Source organism: Ceratocystis lukuohia, assembly GCF_044167205.1.
Source record: "Ceratocystis lukuohia strain C4212 chromosome Unknown Supercontig6_pilon, whole genome shotgun sequence".
NCBI classification, from domain to species: domain Eukaryota; kingdom Fungi; phylum Ascomycota; class Sordariomycetes; order Microascales; family Ceratocystidaceae; genus Ceratocystis; species Ceratocystis lukuohia.
Genome location: NW_027263525.1, coordinates 2168580 through 2191959, shown reverse-complemented (window position 1 = coordinate 2191959; position 23380 = coordinate 2168580). Strand labels below are relative to the sequence as shown.

The 23380-nt window shown below is 50.3% G+C and overlaps 6 protein-coding genes across 6 annotated transcripts; 4 read left to right on the top strand and 2 right to left on the bottom strand.

The window, feature by feature from the left end:
- Window positions 1-468: 468 nt before the first annotated feature.
- Window positions 469-3768, top strand: HOO65_060519 (uncharacterized protein; the record flags this gene model as incomplete). Its single annotated transcript, XM_071001151.1, has 1 exon — window positions 469-3768. One exon carries the CDS (start codon window positions 469-471, stop codon window positions 3766-3768), a length of 3300 nt encoding a protein of 1099 aa, XP_070857869.1.
- A 1309-nt stretch (window positions 3769-5077) lies between these two features.
- HOO65_060518 (Peroxisomal coenzyme A diphosphatase 1, peroxisomal) lies at window positions 5078-6743 on the top strand (the record flags this gene model as incomplete). The annotated part of the gene is made up of 3 exons (XM_071003835.1): window positions 5078-5446; window positions 5578-5794; window positions 5935-6743. The coding sequence occupies 3 exons, from the start codon at window positions 5078-5080 to the stop codon at window positions 6741-6743; spliced, it is 1395 nt and encodes a 464-aa protein (XP_070857868.1).
- Window positions 6744-6840: 97 nt separating this feature from the next.
- On the bottom strand, window positions 6841-7657 carry HOO65_060517 (Copper transport protein CTR2; the record flags this gene model as incomplete). The annotated part of the gene is made up of 4 exons (XM_071004032.1): window positions 6841-6948; window positions 7043-7236; window positions 7320-7503; window positions 7577-7657. 4 exons carry the CDS (start codon window positions 7655-7657, stop codon window positions 6841-6843), a joined length of 567 nt encoding a protein of 188 aa, XP_070857867.1.
- An 820-nt stretch (window positions 7658-8477) lies between these two features.
- On the top strand, window positions 8478-9190 carry HOO65_060516 (3-hydroxyanthranilate 3,4-dioxygenase; the record flags this gene model as incomplete). Its single annotated transcript, XM_071004057.1, has 3 exons — window positions 8478-8512; window positions 8575-8650; window positions 8738-9190. 3 exons carry the CDS (start codon window positions 8478-8480, stop codon window positions 9188-9190), a joined length of 564 nt encoding a protein of 187 aa, XP_070857866.1.
- A 203-nt stretch (window positions 9191-9393) lies between these two features.
- Window positions 9394-10296, bottom strand: HOO65_060515 (putative hydrolase C21C3.09c; the record flags this gene model as incomplete). The annotated part of the gene is made up of 3 exons (XM_071004015.1): window positions 9394-9821; window positions 9890-10101; window positions 10145-10296. The coding sequence occupies 3 exons, from the start codon at window positions 10294-10296 to the stop codon at window positions 9394-9396; spliced, it is 792 nt and encodes a 263-aa protein (XP_070857865.1).
- A 6679-nt stretch (window positions 10297-16975) lies between these two features.
- Window positions 16976-18098, top strand: HOO65_060514 (uncharacterized protein; the record flags this gene model as incomplete). The annotated part of the gene is made up of 2 exons (XM_071003963.1): window positions 16976-17475; window positions 17621-18098. 2 exons carry the CDS (start codon window positions 16976-16978, stop codon window positions 18096-18098), a joined length of 978 nt encoding a protein of 325 aa, XP_070857864.1.
- Window positions 18099-23380: the final 5282 nt, after the last annotated feature.

Sequence of the window (23380 nt, the reverse complement as noted above, 5' to 3'; positions counted from 1 at the left end):
TTGGACTCGAGCTTGTGACCTCCTCATCCCCTTCCTCTTGCATATTTTCTCGTTGCCTTTTGATGTGATATGAGATTCAACTATCTATCACGCAAGGAAGGACCTAGAACTCACAAATCAGCATGTGAGCCGCCGCTGGCTCTTACGCTCCTGGCTGATGACGGGTTTACGACGCTTGCTCGTATACTTGTATTCATCTCATGGGCGGGCAGAGAATACTAAGATGTGAGAATATGAAGGTGCAACACATGACACTGACGCCAAGTCCTTCTTTGAGAATGTATTTGTATTTGAACCGGCCATACTCCCTTCTCCTCAGGCCTAAGCGAAGGTTTTCTTTTTCTCCTCGTTTTTTGCTTCCTTTTTTTGTGGCTTTTCATCATCTCCCCCCGTGTTATTCGTGAGACCTGCTTTAATTAAGTTTCCTGTAAACTTTCAGCCACTGGCATATAATAATACTAGCCCACTATGGTCTCTTCAACATCGGCCAGCCCCCAGCCCAGATCACTATTACTTGCTGGGCCTTCGTTTGACCAGTCCTCGAATAGCTACGTCCACCAGCCTCTTCCACAAATGTCCAGCCTCCCGCACTCGCAGGCACAGGCACAGGTACAGGCACAGGCACAGAAACTCGGCCTAGTCACCTCCCAAGCCGCCAAGTCTTTGGCTTCAGGCTCTTCTCCTGGCACACCAAGACCCCCTCGTCGCAGTGCAGTGCGTCATTCACGCGACATTTCTGTCACATTTGCTAGGAGGGCAAGTTTGCTTTCTGTGGCCGCCGGCACTACAGGCACAACAGATGCCGCAAATACCAGTGAGAAAGGCGGTAAAAAAAGTGGTATGGCCGACGGCTGCAGGCAGTATGCGTGCTTGGCATCGTCGGGTAATGTGCTGGACAACCACAAGATAGACGCTGATACTCAGGGGTCTGGCCTAGGAGGCTCTGTAGTAGCAGGATATAACGCTGACACCAGCGGTCAGGCCTGTATATCTAGTAGCAATACCCCTGCATTTAGTGAACATTCCCCTGTATTTACAGGCTTCCCTCGCTCTTCTTCCGCACCTCCCACTTCTTTGCCCCGCCCCTCTTCCATGGTTACACAAGACCCAGTCTCTGTCGCACAGGCTGTTCCTGCCATTCTCGACCAGAGCCAGGCGTGTTTAAAACAGATATGCTATCAGAACAATGGTGAAGACAATGAAGGTATAATTCAGCTGTGTTCACCGCCTACCGCATTATCCGCGGAATTTCCGCTGTACGAGCATGAAAACAAGGTGATTCTTCTGTCGCCGAGCGGGAACCAGCAGGACAATCGTCAGCAAGGCAAGCCCAACTCAGCCAGCTCTAGCGCAGATGATGCAGACCGTGCAGCCCTAAACCAGCCTCTCCCTACGCTGAGTCCGTCGCCCTTACCGCCCCTGCCGTCCCCATCGTTTCTATCGTCTTTATCGCGGAGGCCAACTTCTTCTCCTGTGTCTCCATATTCTGTCCTGCAACCACGCACAACGCTACCGCGGCCACAGGCTCTTGTCTTTGATGGCACAGAGTTTGATTGCTCACCATACATGCCTGTTCCTCTGCCACCGTCGTGGTTATCTCCGACAGCCCGGGCATTCTCGGAAACGACGGGCTCTCCTAGCACTGCAACTGGCACAGATGTTGGTCTCTCCTCTTTTTCTCCATCCCCTTTTGCTACTACTGCTAGAATTAACGCCTGCGATGAGGCCCGGCTACCTGCAGGGCCTTTGCTAAAAGGAGGCTGCAGCTTGCCTTGCGCTAGAGCAGCAGCTTCTGCAACAACGACGCACCTGCAGCTACAGTCGCACCAGTCATCGCGTTTTCCCTGGGCTTCTACTTCTTCTCGTTTCTCTGCTTGGTCTTTGTCCCCGTCTGCATGCTCAGAACAAGACGGGGAAGAAAAAGAAACTACCGTAAATTTAGGCTTGCATCTGGTGGGAGAGGAGCAGCAAGAATTAGAAGCCACTGTCAGCCACCAGCTCAGCAGGCAATATGAAACAAAGCTGGTCCCCGGTGGAGAGGAGATGCAAGCAGCAGCAAAAAATGAAAATGCAGAAGTAGTGCACATTCCCTTCGTCTCTTCTCTTTCTTCATTATCTTCTTCTTCTTCTTCTTCTTCTTCTTCCCCTCAATCTCCCCCATCGGCTCAGTCAGACCCTACTCCTCTCTCCCTGCAAACATCAACCTTCACACAGACCGAGACACAGGCACAAACACAAACACAACTCATTGGCTACAGTCACAGTGTCTTTCTGTATAAACGTCCCACTGAACGTGACCCCTCCTGCCGTTGTGACAGCAGTCACAGTGAGACTTCGATCCAATCTGTGCAGCCTCAGAACGACTGCCATACTGTTAGCTTGTCACTACCACTGACGCTACCATTTGTGCCCACGCTTCCGCCTACTCTTGCTGCAATTCCGGCCCATATATCAGACATTGAGCCACCCAGCCCGGCTTTTAGTTTCTGTTCTAAAAATCTAAGCCTTCGGCCTTTATCTGCTGCCTCCTCTGTTCCATCAACGCATCCCTCTCCAAGTTTGGCAGCTGGCTCAAGAATGACATCTTTGTACATTCCAGACTCACTCAACGAAATGGGATCCGGATTCTCGACCCCATGGGGGACGCCTAAAAGCCCACGCCCTGCTGCTCTTCTCAACGCCTGTTCCTGCACCATCACAATGCCCAAATCACCCAACGCCATGGATTTCACCACTCAATCACCCTCGCCTGCTATGCTATCCCCCCGAAAGGTTTCAGCAGCCAGTACTACTTCTTCCGTCTCCTCTGCCCCATCTTCTTCATTTTCCTCATCTGATACTGAAGGTCGTTCCTCATCGACAACCACTACATGTTCCCCTCCGTTCACTCCACGCAACAGTCTATTTTCGGGATCCCAGTCTAATCTGCACGTTCACATGTCTCCTTTCCAGCCATACCGCAGTCCACCGCCGCATCCCAAACATCTCAGTCAACCAGTTGAGACGGCCCACACACCAGTTCGGCAACCAGTGAGACCATATTCAAACTCGTCGGTTGTCCCGTCTAATCTTCTATCTTCTTCCAATGCTCCCGCAACGGAACTTGCCGCCAATGCCAAATCCCTGCCCCCAACCCCATCATCGCATTTGTCGCCACCTCCACCGCCACCGCCAGCGTACCAGTGCAGTCTACTCCCTTGGAGCCCTAGCAACAAAGCCATGCCGAGGTCCATGACCGTCGCTGAGCCACAGGTCAGCTACTTTGACACAGACACGGAGGAGGAAGAGGAAGAAGAGGCAGACTTGCAGGATGCTCGAGACCGCGCCAGAGCCATTTCCCGTTTGTTCGGCCCCAAGAGAAAGTCCTTGCATTATGCTACTACAAGCGGTAGCATTAGCTCTGCCGCTCCTGGCAGTCGCATGTCAGCCACGGAAAGCAGTCGCGCCAGAGAAAAAGAAGCGAAGACACGCGGAGGGAAGGCTGAAAAACGCAAGAGTAAAGATGCTAAGAGTGACAAGAGCGACAGCGAGCAGCACTCTGATTCCGAGCCTGGAACCTCGCTTGGCCTTGCCACTGCAGGCGATAGAAACAGCTTCCTTCAACGGACAAACGAGCAGATGCTTGGCATGTTCACGCATATGCGCTTATCTTCGGGCTTTATGAGTAAGAAGCAGAAGAAGGAGCGGCGAAAGCAAAACATTAAAAAGCATATTCGCGTACTACACGAAACAGGTACTGATTTAGGAGCATCAGCAACAATAGTGTGAGAGGAACGAAAAGAGAAGCAAGCCCCCTCCCCCTCTCATTTGGTCTTCTCCACCAAACACAAAGGAAAAAAAGAAACAAAAAAATGTAAAAAAAAAACAAAAAACAAACGGATACACGGATACACGGATACGGATAGGTGGAAACATCGTCTGATATTATTACTAGAAACGCCGTAACGAGACTATGACTATGACCTTACTTATCTGGCCGGGATTGTTTTTTCAGGGCTTCATTCATCTCTTCACATGAACAGGCGATTGAATTGGTTGCTTTTTTTTTCTCAAGTTCTTTGTGCTTATTTACGTACCAGTCATTTATGAATGACATGACATGCATTGTTGTTGCTTTTTTTTTTTACACCTTTTTACACCTTTTTTCTCTTTTTAGATGAATTATTTGGTTAATCGGAGCTTTCGTCCACCTTCTCTATCTCTCCTTGGTCTAGAATTTCTCTCTTTTGTCTATGCATATACATGCCGTATCGCTCACTCTCTCCAATGGCTCGATCGATAAGGGTCCGGCTCTCCCTTTCATGGCCGACCTTAGTCGGTGAAGACAAATGCCGCAGTTACCCTAGGTGGAGAGAAGCCTAAGGTAACTACTCCAACATTGACAGCTCGGTCGATGGACATGAGATATTTATATACAATCCAACTGGCAGGTACTTGCTGCATCGGTTCGGCGATCTAGTCTCGCGAAGGCAATAGAGAAAGAGCGAGACTCGGGCCCGAGGGCTCTTTCCTTGTTTATTCCGAGCTTGTTAAACACCTACGCCAGCGGCAGCGACGAGGCAAGTCTAAAACAGGTCAGGCATCATGGCGATAAAATCCTTGTCTATTTAGAGGGGTTTGCATGGGCTAAGAAGGGTTAAAGATGGGCTAGCCAAGAATACAAGCGCACTACACCCAACAAAGAAATATCCCGCCAAAGCCGCATAACAATAAGGGCTGGTTCAAAAGCAAGCATAGGCGCAGCGTTTCATTGAACATTTCTTTTTTTGGGAGGTTCGTTCTTTGGCTTGAGGATTTCTGCTTGCCACTTGTGCTTACGTTGGTTTTGTTGCTTGCAGAAAGACAAAGAAAGGGCAGGGAACGCATTCCTTAGGCTCATATTAACCAGACTTTTCTAGCTCAACGCCTTCGCTTCGCCTCGCCTTTTGGGGGAGGGGGTCTGGTTAGGTCAAGGTTCACTTGCTGTGCCTTTGGACGCGCTGTTTTCCTCATCCTCATCATCCTCATCCTTATCGACGTTACATATCCGAGCTTGGGTTGAACGACTTGAAGCCTCACCGCCTTGATCGACAACGCCATGGGTCAGACCACTGTACCAGCACCATCGGCAGCAGCAGAAGTGGCAGCATCAGAAGCAGAAGTGGTCGCATCTCCGTTCGCATCAAAAGAAACCCCTAAACACCAAGGCGCGGGTGATGTCTTGGCACCGCCCAGCGACAAATCCTATGGCAAGAGCCAGGAATATTTATTTACGGGAGCTTCCTCTAGCCATGTTCAAGAGTTGAACGAAAAAGAGCAAGTCGATGAAGACACAGAAGACGACAAGGAAAGAGAAAGCTACAAACATCAAGTTGATTTAGAAGCTATTACAAGCCCAAAGGGATCATCAGAGTCATCGGAATATTGGGATCCACACAGCATGTCGCCATTGAGCACAAAGTCACTGGTAAGTCGTTTCAGTTCCAACTATTCGCTTTATTGATGTGGATACGCCATGATATACGGATACGACAAGTCTCAGTTCCTGTTATGTCTGATTCTCCCATTTGTTTGCTCCATTGCTAACGCCCTAACCAGGCCGCCGTTGCGCGCCTCCGCCAGTACAGACCTCCTGCCTTTCCATTATGGAACCAGCTTCCCGCCAGTCGCCGTGCTGCCGTGCTCATTCTGCTGTATCCTGACCGTGTCGGCGACCTACGCGTGGTCCTTACAATGCGAGCTTCGGGAATGCGCAACTTTGGTGGCCACGCAGCGTTTCCCGGAGGCAAAGCCGATACCACATCAGAGAGCCCATGTATGTATTGTGGCTCGCCCTTATACAGCCCCGCTTCTTTCCTTTCCTTTGGCATTTCGACGCAAGGTTCATAAATGGGAATGGGGGTAGTCCATGACGAAATAATGCCAGCCAAATGTTCTAACTTTCTCCTCTGCCAGACGAAATTGCCCGCCGCGAAGCCTGGGAGGAAATTGGCTTGCCGGAAACAAACGACCTTCTGCCCAAGAACTATGATATTGAGTTCCTCTGCCATCTCCCCCATTCACTAGCACGGACCGATGTGGTCGTCCGTCCATGTGTAGCGCTTCTAAACCGCCGTCCACCGCCGCCAGCAAGCAGTAGCACCGAAGCTGTGGCCCGCAGTCTCTCTAGTGCGTCACAAGCCGCTGTGTCCGATACGCTACGACCAACCCCCTCAGCAGGCGAGGTAGCCGCTGTGTTCTCCGGTCCCTTCCATAACTTCCTCCTGTCACACGACGAGACGCCCTCCCCAGCCCTATCAACGCGTGCGCGGTTACCGCCGGGTCCATGGTACGAGGGTGGCTGGGGTGAACACGTATCAGGCGCCCCGTGGCGTATACACAATTTCTATGTGCCTATTACCAATCAACGCGTGACCAAGCCGGCTCCTGTGCCCGTGCCGTCCATGCAAAAGTGGCGTGAGACGGTGCGGCGGCCGGATGTGCTGGAAGAGCACTGGGGCCGATACAAGGTCTGGGGGTTTACGGCGAAGATCCTAGTTGAGGCAGCGCGTGTAGCATATGACGAAAGCCCACAGAAACATTTAGAGGCAGCAGACCATTTGGGCGACGAGGCGTTGGTGCTAGACGCAGCGAGTATGGGCCGATTCTATGACCGCAAACGGCAGAGTGAAAGCCTAGTGGGGGCACAACCTGGGTTAAGGGGGAATTCACACATGCTTCGAGACTGGAGGGACAGGACAGGCGGACAGGAAGCCAAAATGTAGAAGCATCAAGAACAAAATAATAACAATAATACTAATGGAAAAAAAACGCGATGATAATAACATATTAGGTGTGAAAAGACATACTAAGCAAGTAGAGCTAGTGTTCGCAAGGAACCTTGTCGCAGCAGCCAATGTATCCCGACTCAGTGTAGGCAGTGTTTCCAGAGCTCAAGCCACCGCGCGCCGTACCCTCTGTCTTCCGAGTCTAGACATATCTCAAGCCAGTCCTGTGGCTCCTGTGGCGCTTGTAGCCCCTGTATCTCTCTGTCCGTTGTCTTGTGCCCTGTCTAATGGCACACTCCCTCATTGGCGAGGGGCGCATTCTCAGCAAACATGAGGTATCCCACAAAGGCCCCTACCGAAACGGCCAGCATGACCCAACCGTTGTAGGTCATGAAGACTAGCATCAGCATGAAGGCGTAGAATGACTGCACGCCGTACATCACAGCCTTGATAAGATGGGCGCGCTTAGTCACTTGTTCTTGGGTTTGTCCTGCGGTAATGAAGAGGGGGGGGTTCGCGTTAGTCGGTAGCTGCTCAGCTGTAGGGAGAGGGATTAGGGAAGGGGGAGCGTACTCGGGGCGGTCTCGATTCTCTTAGCAACGGCAGCCTCGTAGCCTCTCAGGGCAGAACGGAAGGCTTCATAGCCAGCGGCAATGGCTACAATAGTGAGCAGCGAAATCGCCAGGCTCAAGGACGACGTGATACGCCATTGGCGGAAGACGATGCAGAGGTTGTTGGTGTCCCAGGTGAAGAGCATCTGTGCAAGCAAAATTCGTCAGTAATCAGAGCCATCAGGGGAAGGCCACGGGGAGGCCACAAGAGACTCGTACGTTCATGCTGCACATGGGCATGTTGTCGCCAGGCGCGTCACCATGGTCCATGTGCGAGTGACCCATGTGCGAGTGGTCCATTGTGGGCAATAGGAGCGGGATGCGACGTGGATTTGGGGTCGAGGACGGGATCGGAGGCCGGCGTGAAAGCGGATGTCGGATCAGTGGTTTTGCAGATAAAAAAGCAAGCAAGTTGGAGCAAAATATATACGCCAAGTCGAAAAGCAAAAAAGATGCTAGATGAAGAGAAAAGCAGGGAGAGACTCTCGTTGCGGATGGAACAGGATTAAAATAAGAATAGCTGATCAGGCCTTAAGCTATTAGGGTTTGGGTTGGGAGACAATTCGGCCAGAGGTTTGTGAGTTCGGCGAACAACAAAAGTGCCAGCTACAAGAAAATAACAAAAAGAAATGTGAGACGACGGGGACGCGAAGGCAATGAGCTTGGATCGCTTTTTGAATAAATTCAAGCATCAGGCCACTGCCATGATGAGTCGGCAATTCTGCTCAAATTCGCGCACCTGGGTGTTGTAGATCTTGCTCAGCCAGTACTGTCGTACAGCGCCCATTCCACTAAAACATGCTCACTTTGATGCACTGTAGCACACAGCCCACCCGCTAGAGCCCGACTTGCTACAGCGCCTATCCCACTAGAATCAACGGCCCGTTATCTCTAATCTCCACCTGTCTAGCCCCGCTTCAAATCTTTGCTACGGGATAGTGTTACCAGGCCCGACTTCGATGTTTCATCTGTCACTCCATCCTTCACTTTGCTTCAAGACACGAAAAGCTAAACACCAGACACCAGACACCAGACACCAGACACCAGACACCAAACAACAAACAACAGCAGAAATTAAACAATACAAGCAAAGCTAGCCCTCACAAGACATTTGCTAAGAATGGCTCTTCCAGCGCCCATCAACCTGCCAAAGTGGTAAGACAGCCGTCCTATATGTATATGCCTTGTTAGCCCAGAATCTAACATGCCCGCTACAGGCTAGAAAAGAACTCGCATCTACTGCAGCCACCCGTAAACAACTATTGTGTGTACGACAAGGATGTCATTGTCATGGTAAGCGTTCTCATAATAAGTGGCAGGACCCCCCCTCCTCCCATGCTCTGTCTTTTCTGATTAACCTGTTTCCCCGCCCCACTGCAGATTGTTGGTGGTCCCAATGCTCGCACCGATTACCACATCAACGGCACGCCCGAGTACTTCTACCAGTACAAGGGCGCCATGGTGCTCAAGGTGGTTGAAGATGGGTCTGTATTCCGGGACATCATCATCCGGGAGGGCGACATGTTTTTACTGCCCCCCAACATACCGCACAACCCCATTCGCTTTGCCAACACCGTCGGCATCGTGATAGAGCAGAAACGGCCGACCGGAATCCTGGACCGCATGCGCTGGTACTGTTCCAGTCCAACCTGCAACGCCATTGTGAAGGAGAAGCAGTTCTACTGCACCGATCTTGGCACTCAGGTAAAGAAGGGGGTCGAGGAATTCAAGGCTAATATGCAAGACAGAACGTGCATGCAGTGTGGCACGGTCGCCGATTGGGCACCAAAGCCGGGGTCGATTCCGGATCCTAACCTGGAGGACAAGGAGTAAGAGAAGAGCGGCGTGGGATACAGGAAATGGAGTTTGGAGTACGTATTGAGTGAATACAAATGATTTGCTACTATGAAGCTAGTGTGCAGTGCAATCCTGGTGACTACAATGCCCAGTGTCTAGTCTTGCTAACAAGCGCTATACTGACGACGGCTGCGATGACGATGACGATGACGATGGCGACGCCTGTAGCTGGAAATTTCTCAAGTCTCGGCGTACACATACGTCGATGTCGAATCCTCCACGCTAACCTCAATTTTTGCCGCCTCCAACTCGCGACCGTCAACCTTTAATCCACAGCGCATGACGTCACCGCCAACCACAGGGCCGACACCGGCCGGTGTGCCTGTCAAAACGATGTCACCGGGCGTCAACGTCATGACCTTGGAAATATCGCTCAGCAGGCGCGGGATCTGGAACAGCATCAGGTTGGTGCTGGCAGCCTGCTTTGTCTGGCCATTGACCTGTAGGAACAGCTCGACGTTATGCGGGTCGGGGATGGCAGACTTGGCAATAGTCCGACTGATGGGCAAAAATGTGTCGAATCCCTTTGCAATGTCCCACGGGAGGCCCTTTTTCTTGGCTTCGCCCTGAATGTTGCGGGCTGTCAGGTCAATGGTGAGGAGGTAGGCTGCATGGCGTGTGTGTGTGCGTGTTAGCGGGGGGTGGCTCTCTGCTACCAACATCTCAAGTACTCACACTCAATGGCTGCTAGGGCCGCAGTCTCCTCGCTCGCCTCGAGATTCCTGAGAGTCTTGCCAATGACTAGGGCAAGCTCCACCTCGTAGTGCAGATCAACGCCATTGGGACGGACGACCGGGCCAGCGCCGGGGAGCAGCACCGAGGAGGGGGGTTTTAGAAAGAAGAAGGGCTGCTTGGGGCGAGCACTGCTTAGCTCGGAGATATGGTCGCTGCAGAAATCGTCAGTATGGTTTGCTCGGCCCAGTGAGATACGTCACAGCGGCACCTGATCGCTCAAAAGCGAGGTGGCGCTCGTGGTAGATGGGGGAGATATACGCGTAGTTGCGGCCAACACAAACAACTTTGCTGGGGGCCTGAAGCGATCTGGCAGCCGCTGTAGCAAAACCTCTGCGAAGAGCAAACATGGTGGTGGATCGGGCACGAAAGAGGAGAAAAAAATTAAAAGAAAAATAACAATAGAAAAGAGAGCACAATGAAGACGTGCCCTTGAGAAGCGACGATAAGATCACCGGTTAAGGGCTGAGAAGGAGTAGCGGGAGAATGACTGCGGATGAATTGGAATGAGGGTTTTGGGAAAGGACCCGCTTAAAACGTCACGAACCCCATCAAGAGATTTGTCAAAACAGGCGTGAGGGCCTGAGCGAGTCCAAGCACGATATGAGACTCTGTCTCTTTTGTTTCTTTTCAAAATGTCCCTCGAGGCTCAAGACTTGCACTCGCCCGCCCTATCCATTGCATTAATCTCGGACATCAGGCAAACAGCGACTGAGAGCCAAACCTCTGGCGTTAAGCCGAGCCGCAGACAGGCAGGGGTCAGGGGTATTAACCCTAAAAAATAAGCATGTTGTTTGGCGGCTGCCACAGCCTGCCAAGAGCCGCCGCAGCCAGCTGAGAGCTGAGAGGGCACCCTAGCTCCAAGGTTGGGGGGGGGGGCCTTTCCTTAACGCTTTGTTCTGGCGAACCTTTATCCGCAACAATTACAAATCTTGAAACACATACTCCGTACTATCCCACGTCCTGTCCACCGTCCATCATAGGCAGGAAACGAAGGAAATGTTGCTGGCTCAGATGCTCGCAGACCTGAGCTCGCTCAAGGCTACGGTATAGTCCACCCAGCCCTTTCTTTCTATTTCCAGCTCGACAAGCTAACTGCTCCCTCACCTGCGTGGTGTGATTGAAGAGCCCATCAGCTGCTTCAGCGCTCGTCAATGCGAACAAATCAGCCGAGTCACCTATTCGGGGCCAGCCATCACCAAGCCCAGCGCCTGGCACAGTACGTTTCCCTCGTCTTTGCTTCTCTCTTTCTATCCCCTGACCTGCGTTTTATCTCTCTCTCTCTCTCTCCCCCCCTCCATTTCCTCCCCTTCTACTAACATTCTTTCCTGATTTTCCTCATGCTAAGGAACAGGAGACAGGCCGTGCTGCCACACTCAAAGCCTTGTATAACCTTCGCGCGAAACTCAGTCAACACGATAACTCTGCGCTGATGAAGGTTCGGGAACGGGTTGATGCACTAGCTGCGCAACGAGGGGGGCGATGATGGAATCATGGCTTGCAGTGAAGAAAGGGACAATAGGGCTATCCCTAATCATAGTGTAGCCGCTAAACGATAGCTTAATTTGCAATGGTGGAATTGGAAACAACCTTAATTGTGCCTTTTATTGACGTCTTTATTAGTCGCTGTGATGACTGACGGTTTCTCGTGTTGCTCGGCTGAAGTAAGTTCCGGGGTAGGCTTAGAGTCTAGTTGCCCAAGGAAGATCCATTAGTGGCATTGAGTGTTGAAGGAATAGATAGCGGCCAGGTCACATGGAGGCAAAGTTCGGAGACTCTCATTTTCCTCTGCCATTTTTGCCTGCGCTGGTTCGATCAGTAAGTCTAGGTTTGGTACGGAGTCTTACATTTGCTTGGCAACTAGGGCCGGTGAGCGAGAAGGGGGTATAAAGAGCACCTTGTAAGATGCCATTTACCAATTTAGGTGTGTGCTTCCGCGCAGGAAGGATTACCGAAGGAAACAACACGCTCTGTGTTGGTAATTTAGCTACATTTAAGCGGCCTCTTACAGTATCGGCCATGCATTGGCTATGAGGCGACTTTGGGTGGAAGTAGAACATAATACTGTTCCTATGAGAGTCCAGAGGAGAAGTAAGAGAGAGAAGAGGAGACAAGAGGAAGGCAAATGAATAAAAACAGATAGAACTCGAGAAGCAACGCACAAGGTGGAAACTCACTCGACCCCGCTCTGCTGCACTGTACTACTAATGATAGCAGCTATTTTTGCGGTCAGATGGTACCATGTACGCAGGCTAAGCCCTCCATCTCAAGTATGTGCGCCCCCTTCGGGGCTTTCTACTCTTCATGTCGTAGCTTCGGGGATTTTCAACACTGTGTTTCCTTGTATTGTTTTTTTGCTTTCTCCCCCGGGATGCCATGCACAGGCAGTCCTAAATTACATGTATTCTTTCGTTTGTGAAACAAGGACGAAAGGCGTTGAGGCCAGGACGTAGGAGGTTGAGACCTAAGCTCTTGCGCTTTGTTTTATTTTCTCTTATCTTGGGCCAGCATAACAAACCGTGCTATATGTCAATCCATGACATAATCAAATTTAGGCATAAGTTAGGAAGATAAAAAGGCGGGGGCTTGGCAAGTCTGGCGAATAGCAGTGCAACTGGTCACACAAGAAAAAGGTGAGCCAAGCTTTCTTGATGCGTTCCTGTGGCAGGCCTTTTTTTGTCTGTTATCCCTTTTCTTTGCAGATTACCTTGAGCAGAAGGACACAGACAGACAGGCCAGGCCAGGTCCCGCCCAGCCCACCGAAGGCTGACTGATCGGTTTACCGGTTCCCAGGAGAGGAAATGTGGATAGCCGTTTTTTGCTGGTAGCACTTCTGCCCTGCCCTGCTCTGCCCTGTTCTGCTGTAACAGCTAGGGGGCTATGGGGTCCCAAGGCACAAGACACCATATACGCACTAGAGGGGCTTGCATGCACGTACACAACCTATATGTGCGGTACGTTGGACGTATAGTTACGTTTTTAGAAACTATGTTTGCACACAAAGTGTGTGGTCCCACTATCCTGTACAGCCTCTTATCTCTGCTGTCTGCATGTCTGTCTCATATCCCTGGGGGGGGGGGGGGGGGGGGGAAGCCCATTGATCAATGATCAAAAACAATGTGTCTAGATATGACGGGATCTTGTACCGGAATCCATGGGTTTCAGGCAGAGTGCTAGCCTAATACTGGGGCACAATCAGATGGAGGACGAATAGGACGGCACAAGATGCAGGTACTCAAATTAGAATTTGTGCGCGTGTGTATGCGTAGATGTGTGTGTACATATGTGTATGTGTGTGTGTTGTGTGTGTATGTGCGTGTATATGTGGGTATGTGTGTGTATATGTGTGTATGTATGTATGTGCATGTGTTGTCACTAGACCGGCCTTAAAAAGCCTAGTCAGAAGGGGGAAAGGGAGGAGGAACGAGAGAAAGGAGAGGAACGAGAGAAAGGAGAGGAACGAGAGAAAGGAGAGGAACCAGAGGAACGAGAGGAACTGTTTGAGACGCTAAGCCTTTCAAATCAAAGACAAATCGAGGCCGTAGCCCTGCGGTCGGTTCGAGTCTAGCGTAGTAGTTAATGTGTAGTAGCGTCTTGCGGATTCATCCACAATGCACGAAGCCTCACTTTGTGTAAACTCTCCTAAAAAAAGAAAGGCAGGGCAGATTTGAACTGGTCATCGGGCCAACGCCGGCTTCTCAGCAAGACAACGGCTGACTTTTAGGTCTGCTATGCTACATCGGCGCTAGGTCTTGCTGAGAGTAATGACGTCAAATAGTGAACAGTGAAAGAGCAAACAGCGCCCAAGTGCAAGCTGCTGGCTGGCCCTGGGTCCGCATTTGGGAAAAGTGTCTCTGGCCCTGCCAAACAAAAGCCAGGTTGTATTGCACAGGCGAGCGAATTGGGTGGGTGTTCTTGGGGCCTTGCAATCCAAGCTGTACATAGATGGGCAGATGGATGGACCGGGGAATCACTGCCTGCCTTACTTCTTGAAACTGGGATTTGTGCCAGACAGGTTGGTCTCTGCGGTTCTCGGAACGTTTGTTTGCGCCTCTACAGCCTAGCCCGAGATAGAGGGGTCCCTGAGAGCAGAGAGGAAGAGAGGCTGAAAAGAGAGTTGCTGTGATTGGAGCACGTTCTGTAATGCGCATGTGTTGCCAGAGCCCAGAGCCTAGGCAAGCTAGGCTCCTTCGTCTTGGTGCCTGCTTCTGCTTCTGGCTAGCGGATTTCCGACTGGGAAAATGAGGGGAGGGCTCGTTTGGCAGGGGTCTCACTCAAATGGGACAGCCAGAGGGGAGAGGGGGAGAGAGAAGCAGCGCCGGAGACTTTGACTATTACATTTTCCCACAAACTCTCCAAGTGGCTTAACAAAAGTGGATATTGCGTACCTGTGCTGTGTTGGTGTCAGGGTTAGATCTCGAAATACTTGATTGGCCGTGTCTTCTCCTTGCTTTCAGCGATAGGCGTGGGTATATACAGACGCACCATTTCCAGCTAGGAGGGAGGCTATGAAAAACAAAGGCAGAGTCAGCCTGGGCCAGAGCGATAATGAAAGGCCGATCAATGCTTGTTCTAGCTGCATTTTCGCTCAGTCTGACCCCAGCCTCCTGATACTGGCCTCGTCCGTTCGGCCTTGTTGCTTGCTTCATGGCATAGCGGAACTAGCCCGCTGCGCAAGGACCTCAAATAAGAGAGAGGGATTGGAATATCCTACCAGATATGATTTGTGCAGGGAATCGAAGAAAGCGTCATGAGCCCCAGGATGAGGACTGGGGCCAGGCCCAGCCAAGCGACAAGTCTCGTACAGTTATCAAAGGATGGAGGAGGGGTGGGTGGGGTATGATTTGAGTAACATTTTTTTTATTTTTATTTTTTATTTTTTTATTTTTTTATTTTTTTATTTTTTTATTTTATTTTATTTTTTTTATTTTATTTTTTTATTTTTTCATTTTCCTTTTCTCTTTCTTCATTTTTCTTTTCTTAGAGGAAGGAAGTGGGAGGGGTCAAAAAAAACTTCATCATGGTGTTCTTGGTTAGCCTGGATGAGTAAGCGCGGTCTTGCAGGTTATTACTCATACCTCATACATTCTTATCTCATGTTTCTATTATTGTGCGAAGCACTTCTAAGAATAGCTTTGAGAGACTGCTATCATCGAACGTTAAATATAGAGGCTAGACGGAGTGAGGAACGTAATACAGCCCGAGGTGTTGAAAGAGATGGAGCATCCAAGACAGCACACCACCTCGCAGCTCATGCGACAGACGAAAGGACAAGAAACGGGAAAAAAGAAAAAAAGTAATAAAAAACCCCGAGAAACAGCACAGCATGTCGTTCGTTGTCTTGGCTAGTGCCAGGACCCTAGTGCCTTGGCCTTGGCCTTGGGGTTTAGGATGCTTAGAGCGGCTATAGCTGCGGGGGGGGGGGGGGGCACCGCTGTATTCTGGCTCTGGCTCTGGCTGTGATACAGGGGATAGACCCACTGTATGTCCGGCAGACAGCTCGCACAGGCCCTGTGTTCCTAGCCTAGTCTTAGTTTTCTTTCATTTCTTTCTCTCACTTCTGCTCCTTTTTTTTCTTTTTTTTTTCTTTTTTTCTTCGTTTGCTTCGCAGCATTGGAGCAGCAAAGGGTCGGAGCGGTCTAGGCGTAGCTTATAAGCAAAGCTGCGGCGTCTTAGAACAAACGGTAGTATCCTAAGCCTAAGCTTGTTTTGAGTGCCCTAGCAAACCCCTCCCTCGTCCCCCCCACTACATTGTTCTGCTGTTAATGAGCTGATGATGCAATATGGTAGAATGTGATTCCTGAGATCCTGAGAAGCTTGTCTTGTGCTTCAAGACAAGGACAAGAACATGACAAGGCATACTTTTGGTCTCCCCCCCTCCCCTGCAATGCTGCCGTTTGGAAGTGGCCATCAGAGAAAAGAGAGGATAACCGATATTAGAGAGGATTCTGTCCTAAACAAACTTGCCCACTTCTACCTTTCAGCACTGAAATTTAGATATCGTTTACGTTGGGTGAGTGCAGATTATAGACGACCCTGCCCACCACCATTCATGCAAGCAAGATAAAGCAGCCCCAGAGAAAACGACAGGGAGAAACAAAGACGACAGCAGCAAGACAATTACACCCTGAAGTCCTCTCTGTCTCGCCCACCCAACTCACTTGCAAACACAACACCGTCTCTCCCTCCCAGTCCAACTAAGGCTAGGCGAGCAGAACAAGAACGCCAGAGAAACTTACTAGAACAGGACCTTTTGGCTTTAGTTGTTCTTTCTTGCACCCGTGGGCTTTCTTCTGGGTCAGCCAGAAGGGATCAGCGTAATATTCACTCCTTTTCTTTCCTTTTTGTTACTAGCTCTGTTTCTTTGCCAAAAAAGAAAAAGAGGAAAAGCAAAACTCCCATAACAACACAACATAAAACCAAGACATTTGAATTGAAGCATGCACGATGAGGGCTAGACAAGAAAAAGGAAAGAATTGTAGTGCTGGGGACTCATGAGCGTGGAACGGAGCCCCGCAGGCTTGCTTGCTTAAAACCACTTGACTGGTTTTGTCTCGATGAACGGGGGGAAGGAGAATGTATCGTATGTGGGTGAGTAAGCGACCGACCGGTCACCAGGGGCATTGACTATAAGAAAGAGAGAGAGAGGGGGTGGGGAAGGGAGGGGTGTCCATATCGCCAAGAGAAAGCACACTCATAATCCTAGCTTCGCACAAGACACTCAAGCTAGTGCAAGTCGTTGATATATATATATATGTATATACATATATATCTAAACATATATAAATCGTAGCCCTATCCCATTCCCACGAAAGCTTCATAACCTGCCCCTCCAAACCTGTCTCTCCAAACCACGCCTTGTTTCGTTTTTCTCTCTGGCCCTCACTAAACTACTCTGCCATAGATCTCCCACCCCGAGCACTCTGCCTATTCTTTTCGTCTTTGAACTTTCTCTCCCTCTACTATTCCAACATACCTGTCACACATACACAAGCACAGAGACAGTCTCCCACTTCTCATCTCTTCACAATGTCACTCCAGGCTCATATCTTCTACCCAGATAGTTCTATCAGCCAAACCCGCACTCCCTACACATGGAATAACAGCGAGGCATGGAACAACGATGGGGTATGGAACAACGGTGGGCTTCAACCACACGGCGGCTCTAGCCCTTGGACTGACAGCAGCAACAACAGCTCATACTGCGCCAGCCCATACAATAGCTCAAACCCCAGCTCGCCTGCGCACCCTAACTATTCCACCTTTTCGCCGCAAATGAGCGGCCATACGCACTGTATTGATCCCGCTCTCACGGAGAGCGGCATGGGGGACATGGTCAACACTTTTATGTTTGACGACTCCTCTGTAATGGGGAATGGGCCACACTATAGTGGGGGCTTCTCAAGCATGCCTCTGCCTATGGATTCCATGCCTTCCATCGATCTCTCCTGGGGCGGAGATCCGCTGACCACTGCTACCTTTCGCAACCACCCGCGCACTCAGCCTGAAGTCCCCAACTCGGTGGCCGGGTTTGTAGCGGCACCCAGCCCCCACCCAGTACATGCGCCTGCCTTGTCTCCAAGAGGGTGAGATACTCCTTCTTTCGATTCTAGTCCTTCCTGGGCTTCGCTTCTCGAGTTGTATTACTGACTGTTCCCTGCTTGCTCTCTACAGACTTCCGGACCCAGCCCCTAGATCGCCAGGCTTCACCTGCCACGAGCCTGACTGCAATCAGCGCATGTTTAAGCGCAAAGCCGACCTCCAACGCCACATCCATCACATCCACCTGCCGGCAGACCAGAAGAAGACCTTTCTCTGCGACTACCGCCGCTGCAATCGTGCCAAGACGGAATCGCCTTTCCACCGCCGTGACCATCTTCGCGATCACTACCGGGACTACCACAAGGACGAGGTCGTCAAGCAGGGCTTTCTGCCAGCTGCAGCCCAGAGAAGGATGTCTGCTGCTGTTGGTTCTTCCTGCCCATCTCCCCTGGACTTGGCTGGCCTGGTAGATACCCGCCGCGACTGGTGGCGCTGCGCCAAGTGTCTATGCAGACTAAAAAACAAGCAGGAAAACTGCCAGAACTGCAAAGCGGCGAAGCCCAAGAGCAAGCGCAGCGGTGTGACTGGCAAAGTGATTTCAAAGAAGTGAGGCCCCGGCCTCGTCTCTCCCGCCTCTATTACCATCCATCTCCATGACCTTATGATTCTCTTCTCTCTTCTCTCCGGCTTCTTTTCTGTGGCCATCTGGCCTGGCGTTATCTTCATATACAGTGTGTTTTTGCGATTTTTGTGCTTGCCCATGTTCATTGCTTTTGCCTTGCCTTGCCTTGCCTTTCCTTGCCTTGCCTTGCCTTGCCTTGCCTTGCTTGCCTTGCCTTGCCTTGCCTTGCCTTTCTCTTCTCTTCTCTTCTCTTTTTTTCTGCGTCGGTTTATTTCCCTGGCGGCTTTTCTCTCTTTCTGCTCTGCGTTTCCTCCTGTCCAGGTGGCCAGCGCATCTTCTTCTGGATACAGGTTCAGCTTGTGTTTCTTATGCAGATGAAATTGTTATTTTGTCTTGCTCCTTCTTTGTTCTATAGTTGCGGTTATTCTCGGGAGAGACAGTTTGTACATGTGGAACTTCTATAGCTTGTGCGCGCATCTTTTGAATATGAGCTCTTTTTTTACGGACCATCTACCTGCCTAGTCTGCCTAGTCTGCTTAGCCTGTGTGTGTCTGCTAACCTGCTTATCTCAATCCCTCGAGGCTCCTTGGATCTATCTGCCTGCGTCCATGTACATACGTGTATGTCCTGCTCTGCTTTGTCTAACTTGGGAAGCTAACAACTCACCAACTCTTCAGCTCCATATCTGTGTAAGACAAGTTAATGCATCTCACTCCAACTCACACTGCCCCTGGTGCTGATTGGCCGGCTGGGGGGCTTTGTCTTGTGTTGCTTTTCCTACTGTGGACTTCGTCTTCTCACCAATGCAATCTTCTCTCTGGTCTCTCGACCTCAGGGCGGTCTTACTCTCCTTTCCCCTTTCGTGTCTTTTTCTTTTTTTTTTTTTTTTTTAAAAAAAAAGTTTCCCTTTTTTCTTCCTTTTAGGCTATTACCAGGAATGGATAAAAAATATGGAGAAAAGGGGCAGCGTCATGGCTGCTTACAAGCACATCCACCTTCACATTTCTCCTCTTTTTTTTCTCTCTTTTTCTCTTCCTCATCGCTTCCCTTTAGCCAAACTCTTGTTCGTCTCTTCCTGTTCTTGCTTCCTTGGAAGCTCTTGGCTTTCTGAGACAAAGCCTTGGCCTCAAGGCCAAGCTTCTTCTTTTCCCAATTATTTTAAGCGAGCTTGTAAGTGTTAGCGTAAGCGTCAATCTTTGGTTTCTTCTCATTATTTCCGCATTGTCGCCGGGAAGCCCTTGCTTGTGCGCGTGCTAAACACAAACAACTCTTTTTGCTCCTTTACTCCTTTGTCAAGACCGCTCCTCCATAGCCTTCGTTTCTTCGCTTCTTTTCCTCCTTGACCCCACGAGCCTGTTTGCCTTGGCGCTGGGATTGGTGCTAGGTAGGCGGTGCGGACAGGATGTTGTTTCCTCTTGTTTTTGTCTCCGTTGGGTCCAAGGCGTAGATGTGCGAACCTTGTTATCATTCGTCTCCTCCTTCTCCTCCCCTGTCACCGTCGCTCGCTGGTGTGCCTAGATTGCCAGCCAGTAAGTGTCCATACACTCTCGCTATATTGTGACTGGCGCTCATTTCTCCCAGCTTACTCATTCGCAAGGTTCGGGATGGGCTGCGGATCACATCAGCATCAGACATCGCTCGCCTACAGCCTTTACTCAACAAGGAAAAAAAGACCAAGACACAGACAGCGGGCGCTCTTTTACGTCAAAATATCAGAGGGACTCTAGGTGCGGGCGGGCGGGCGAATGGTCGTAGCGGTATGGCATGCTATTCCTCCTGTACAAGCTAATATTGGCCATGGCGGTATGATATTCCTCTGCTACCATGCTAGTTAACCTTTTTTTTTTATTTCCCTTTCTTTTCTTTTCTCTTCCAGCTGTATATACGTACCAGCTACGGGGATGAAGCCGCTCTTTGTGTCTGCACAGTATTTGGAAATAAAAATCCGATACCACCATGCCTGGCCTGGGTCACTCTAGTAAGAAACCTCACCCCCCCTCCCCCTCCCCCACACCCATATCCCTGTCTATGGTATTATTGTTATGATCTTCATCTCCTAATTAATACGCTCCTATGTGGTGCATTGCATCTGTCCATTGCAAAGGCGTCCAAGAATGCTGCTATTTTGGCGCTTGTTCTGGTCACTTGAACAATATTTCTCTTATTTTGAGGCCTGATGGCAGCTATAGAGGATGGCAGGTGGATAGAATGACAAATTGCGATATACAAACGCGGTAAGTGTTGCGAGCCCGTAAAGACACCCAAGCAGCAGAACATACATCAGTGTAAATTGACTATGACGTTTCTCTGCAGGGCATAATACGATTGGTATCTATGTGGGGGGACTTCACTGAGTGCCTACTTACCAGATTTCGGGGTAGGTACACGAGCAACTCTTTCCCAGATGTCCCTTACCCATGTGCTCGTCCTTTCGTCTTTCCACATCCCACGGTTCTCCTCTTCCCTCCTTCTCTTTCGTCTGTCGCAGGATAAGTATGAATAAGGAATCAAAAGGCTTGTTTTACACACATGCTCTTCTCTGTCCCCCCCAGCAAAGTGAAAGGGAGAGTGGCAGAGAACGGGAGGAAGGCCTAGGCACACAAAGACCAGATCTCCCCTCCAATTCTCTCTGTCTTGTCTCTCCCTCTCCGTCCGTCTGCGCAGGGAAGCCTTGGAGTGGCAAGCAACGAAGGGGCTCAGAGGAGGCCGAGTTGAGCTTCAAGATTAGCTTCTTCTGCAAAAGTTTCCGGGAGGACTTTTAGAGCTTAAGATCTTCGATTTCCATCCCTACTCCCCTTCTGTCGGCTCCTATGACTGCGCTAATCTACATAGGCATAGGCCTAACTTTTTAGCTCTCCCACTGCCTCTTTTTGGCCTGCGTTTATTTTGCTTCGGTTTTTGGGTTTCGGGGGAAAGAAAGGCAGCTCACCCCCCCTTCTTCGACACACACGCACGAAAGAAAGCCCAAAATCATACCCTTACCACCACCTTGGTGTGCTGGCTTTTCTCTCCTCGTCTTCCTGATCGCGGCCCTGTCCTCTTGCTCCTTTCTCCTTCGTGTTTCTCTCAGGTAGACTGGTTCCACTGCACTTTTCTCCTCCTTACTGTGCACGTATTTCTTACATTGCTTTTGCTTCTGACACTGATGCACACTAATTCCCGTTCTAGCCCCCCTGAATATATGGCTTATCGTCCCTTCTCGAGTGCAATTGATCTGTCACTCATATCAAGAGTCAGACCAGCTCAGCCAGCTCAGGTCAGGTAAGCTTAGGCAGGTCAGGCCAGACTAGGCCAGGCCAACAGGTGGGGCGTGTTATGTTGCGCACTAATTTAACATCCTTGCTGCAACAATATTTGTGCACATGCAATCCACACACGGAGAAGCGGAGGCCAGTTGGGGAAGGCTGCTGGAGCGTCACTTCTCCATTCTCTGTGTCCCAAAATCGTACCTGGACCAGACGTTTAGGCGCATGTATGTGATGTTGTCCATCGGAACTCTATTAGTGTCATGGCTTCCCTCCAAGCTGATGCCCAGAGCTAGGCCAGGCACTAGTAGTTTCGCTTGACGGCAGAGTGCATTTGAGAAACCTGGCAAGGTTGGTAGTTGGGAAATTACTTCCTTACTTGGTGATAATAAATCGGGTATGGGCCGAGTGTAAGACAAGAGGCAACAAGAAATAACAGCAGCAAAAGAGCGCACATGTAGCCACCACCACCTTTTGGCCTCAAGCACCACCCACCCACGCATAGTCCAGTCTTCCTTGTCTACCAAGCCCCAACAAATGGTCGGCGACTAACAAGGATAGCCAAAGGATAGCCAAATCCTACAAATCATAGGCTGGGAGAAGCCAGGGGGCTATGTGCAAAAATGAGGGGGAGAGAGGAAAGGCGGACAAGCAAGGCCCAAGTCTGCTGCACTGCGATGAAGTGCCACGAACTCGAACGATGAATTTTATTGGCAAAAGAAAGTAATAATAACTCGGGTCCAACAACGGCTGACTAGCTGACCGGTCGCTCTTCAAGCCAGTATGGTAACGCCAGGAAACACGTCGTAGTGGAGCCGGCTAAGGTTGAAAGATAAGCTGCACAAAGCATAGTACAAAGGGGCTTGGCTGGCGTGCAGCTCAGGAAATAAGCCTATGTTTTGTGCTGTGTTGTCTACTTATGCATCAACTGACATCAAGGCAGTGCTTCATTGTTCTCTTGAGCGACTCTGGCGCAGCGCTGTTGTGGCTCCTCCTCCTCCTCCTCCTCAGTCAGCCCACCCCTAACGCGGGGGGGGGGGGGGGGGCTTAGCGTAGCAGTGGTTAGCGTAGCAGTGGTTAGCTAGCTTATGTTGGCCGCTCTACCAGCCAACATGACATGAACTAGTCCGTTTCAATTCTTCTTCTAAATTGCAGGAATATAGCCTGCTTCATATTCCAAGCCTTTTCCCAACAACTTGGTCTGGCCCAGTAGAGTTGAGGTTGTTGTTGTTGGTAGTCCGCATTGGCCAAGACATGGGCTCCCATGTTGATTCTTTTCTGTTGTGATTTCGCTCTTCCTTGTCTGATTCAAGTTCCGCTGTGGAGCGGATCTGCAAGCCTGGTCTCATTCAAAGAGGCGCAGTAAAATGACACTTGGTTAAATAACAGCTTCACAGCATGGGCCCCCTCTTGTTTTGCAATGTTATTATTATTATTATTATTATTATTATTATTTGAATTTCTTTTTTTGACTGAGCCGAACGCCGAGCAGCCATCAGATGCAAAGCTAGGAAAACTGCGCTAGAGGGGCGGAGCAATGTGTGGATACCAGAGCCATCCATCCACGGTGCCTCTTGTCCCGCTCTTCTGCCGCGAATAGAGGAGAAAAGGAAAAGTGGGGCACACGGCCCGGAAAGCTTTGTAATCACCCGATCAAGAGGACAAGCTCCGGGAAAAACGTGCCATGAATGCTACCAAAATATGCATGTGCAGCACACGTCTGGGCGTGACCGCGTATGCTTTCCTTTCTTTTTGGCAGGAGCCAAAAAATAATGCATCCAAGCGGGCTCACGCTCTGATATATTGGATGGATCGCGGCAAGCCTGACAAAAAACGGACCAGATGACAACGTCTCCCTCGCATTGCGATCAGTTGCTCACAGCAGCCAAGCCACCACCACCAGCTTGGTTGGTTTGCTTGCAACTTCTATTCCGCACCCACACCTTAATGCTAAGCATAGGTCTGAAGAAAAAAATAGCATCGATGACAGGGAAGGGAGAAAGTCAAAGAATTTTAAAAGAAAAA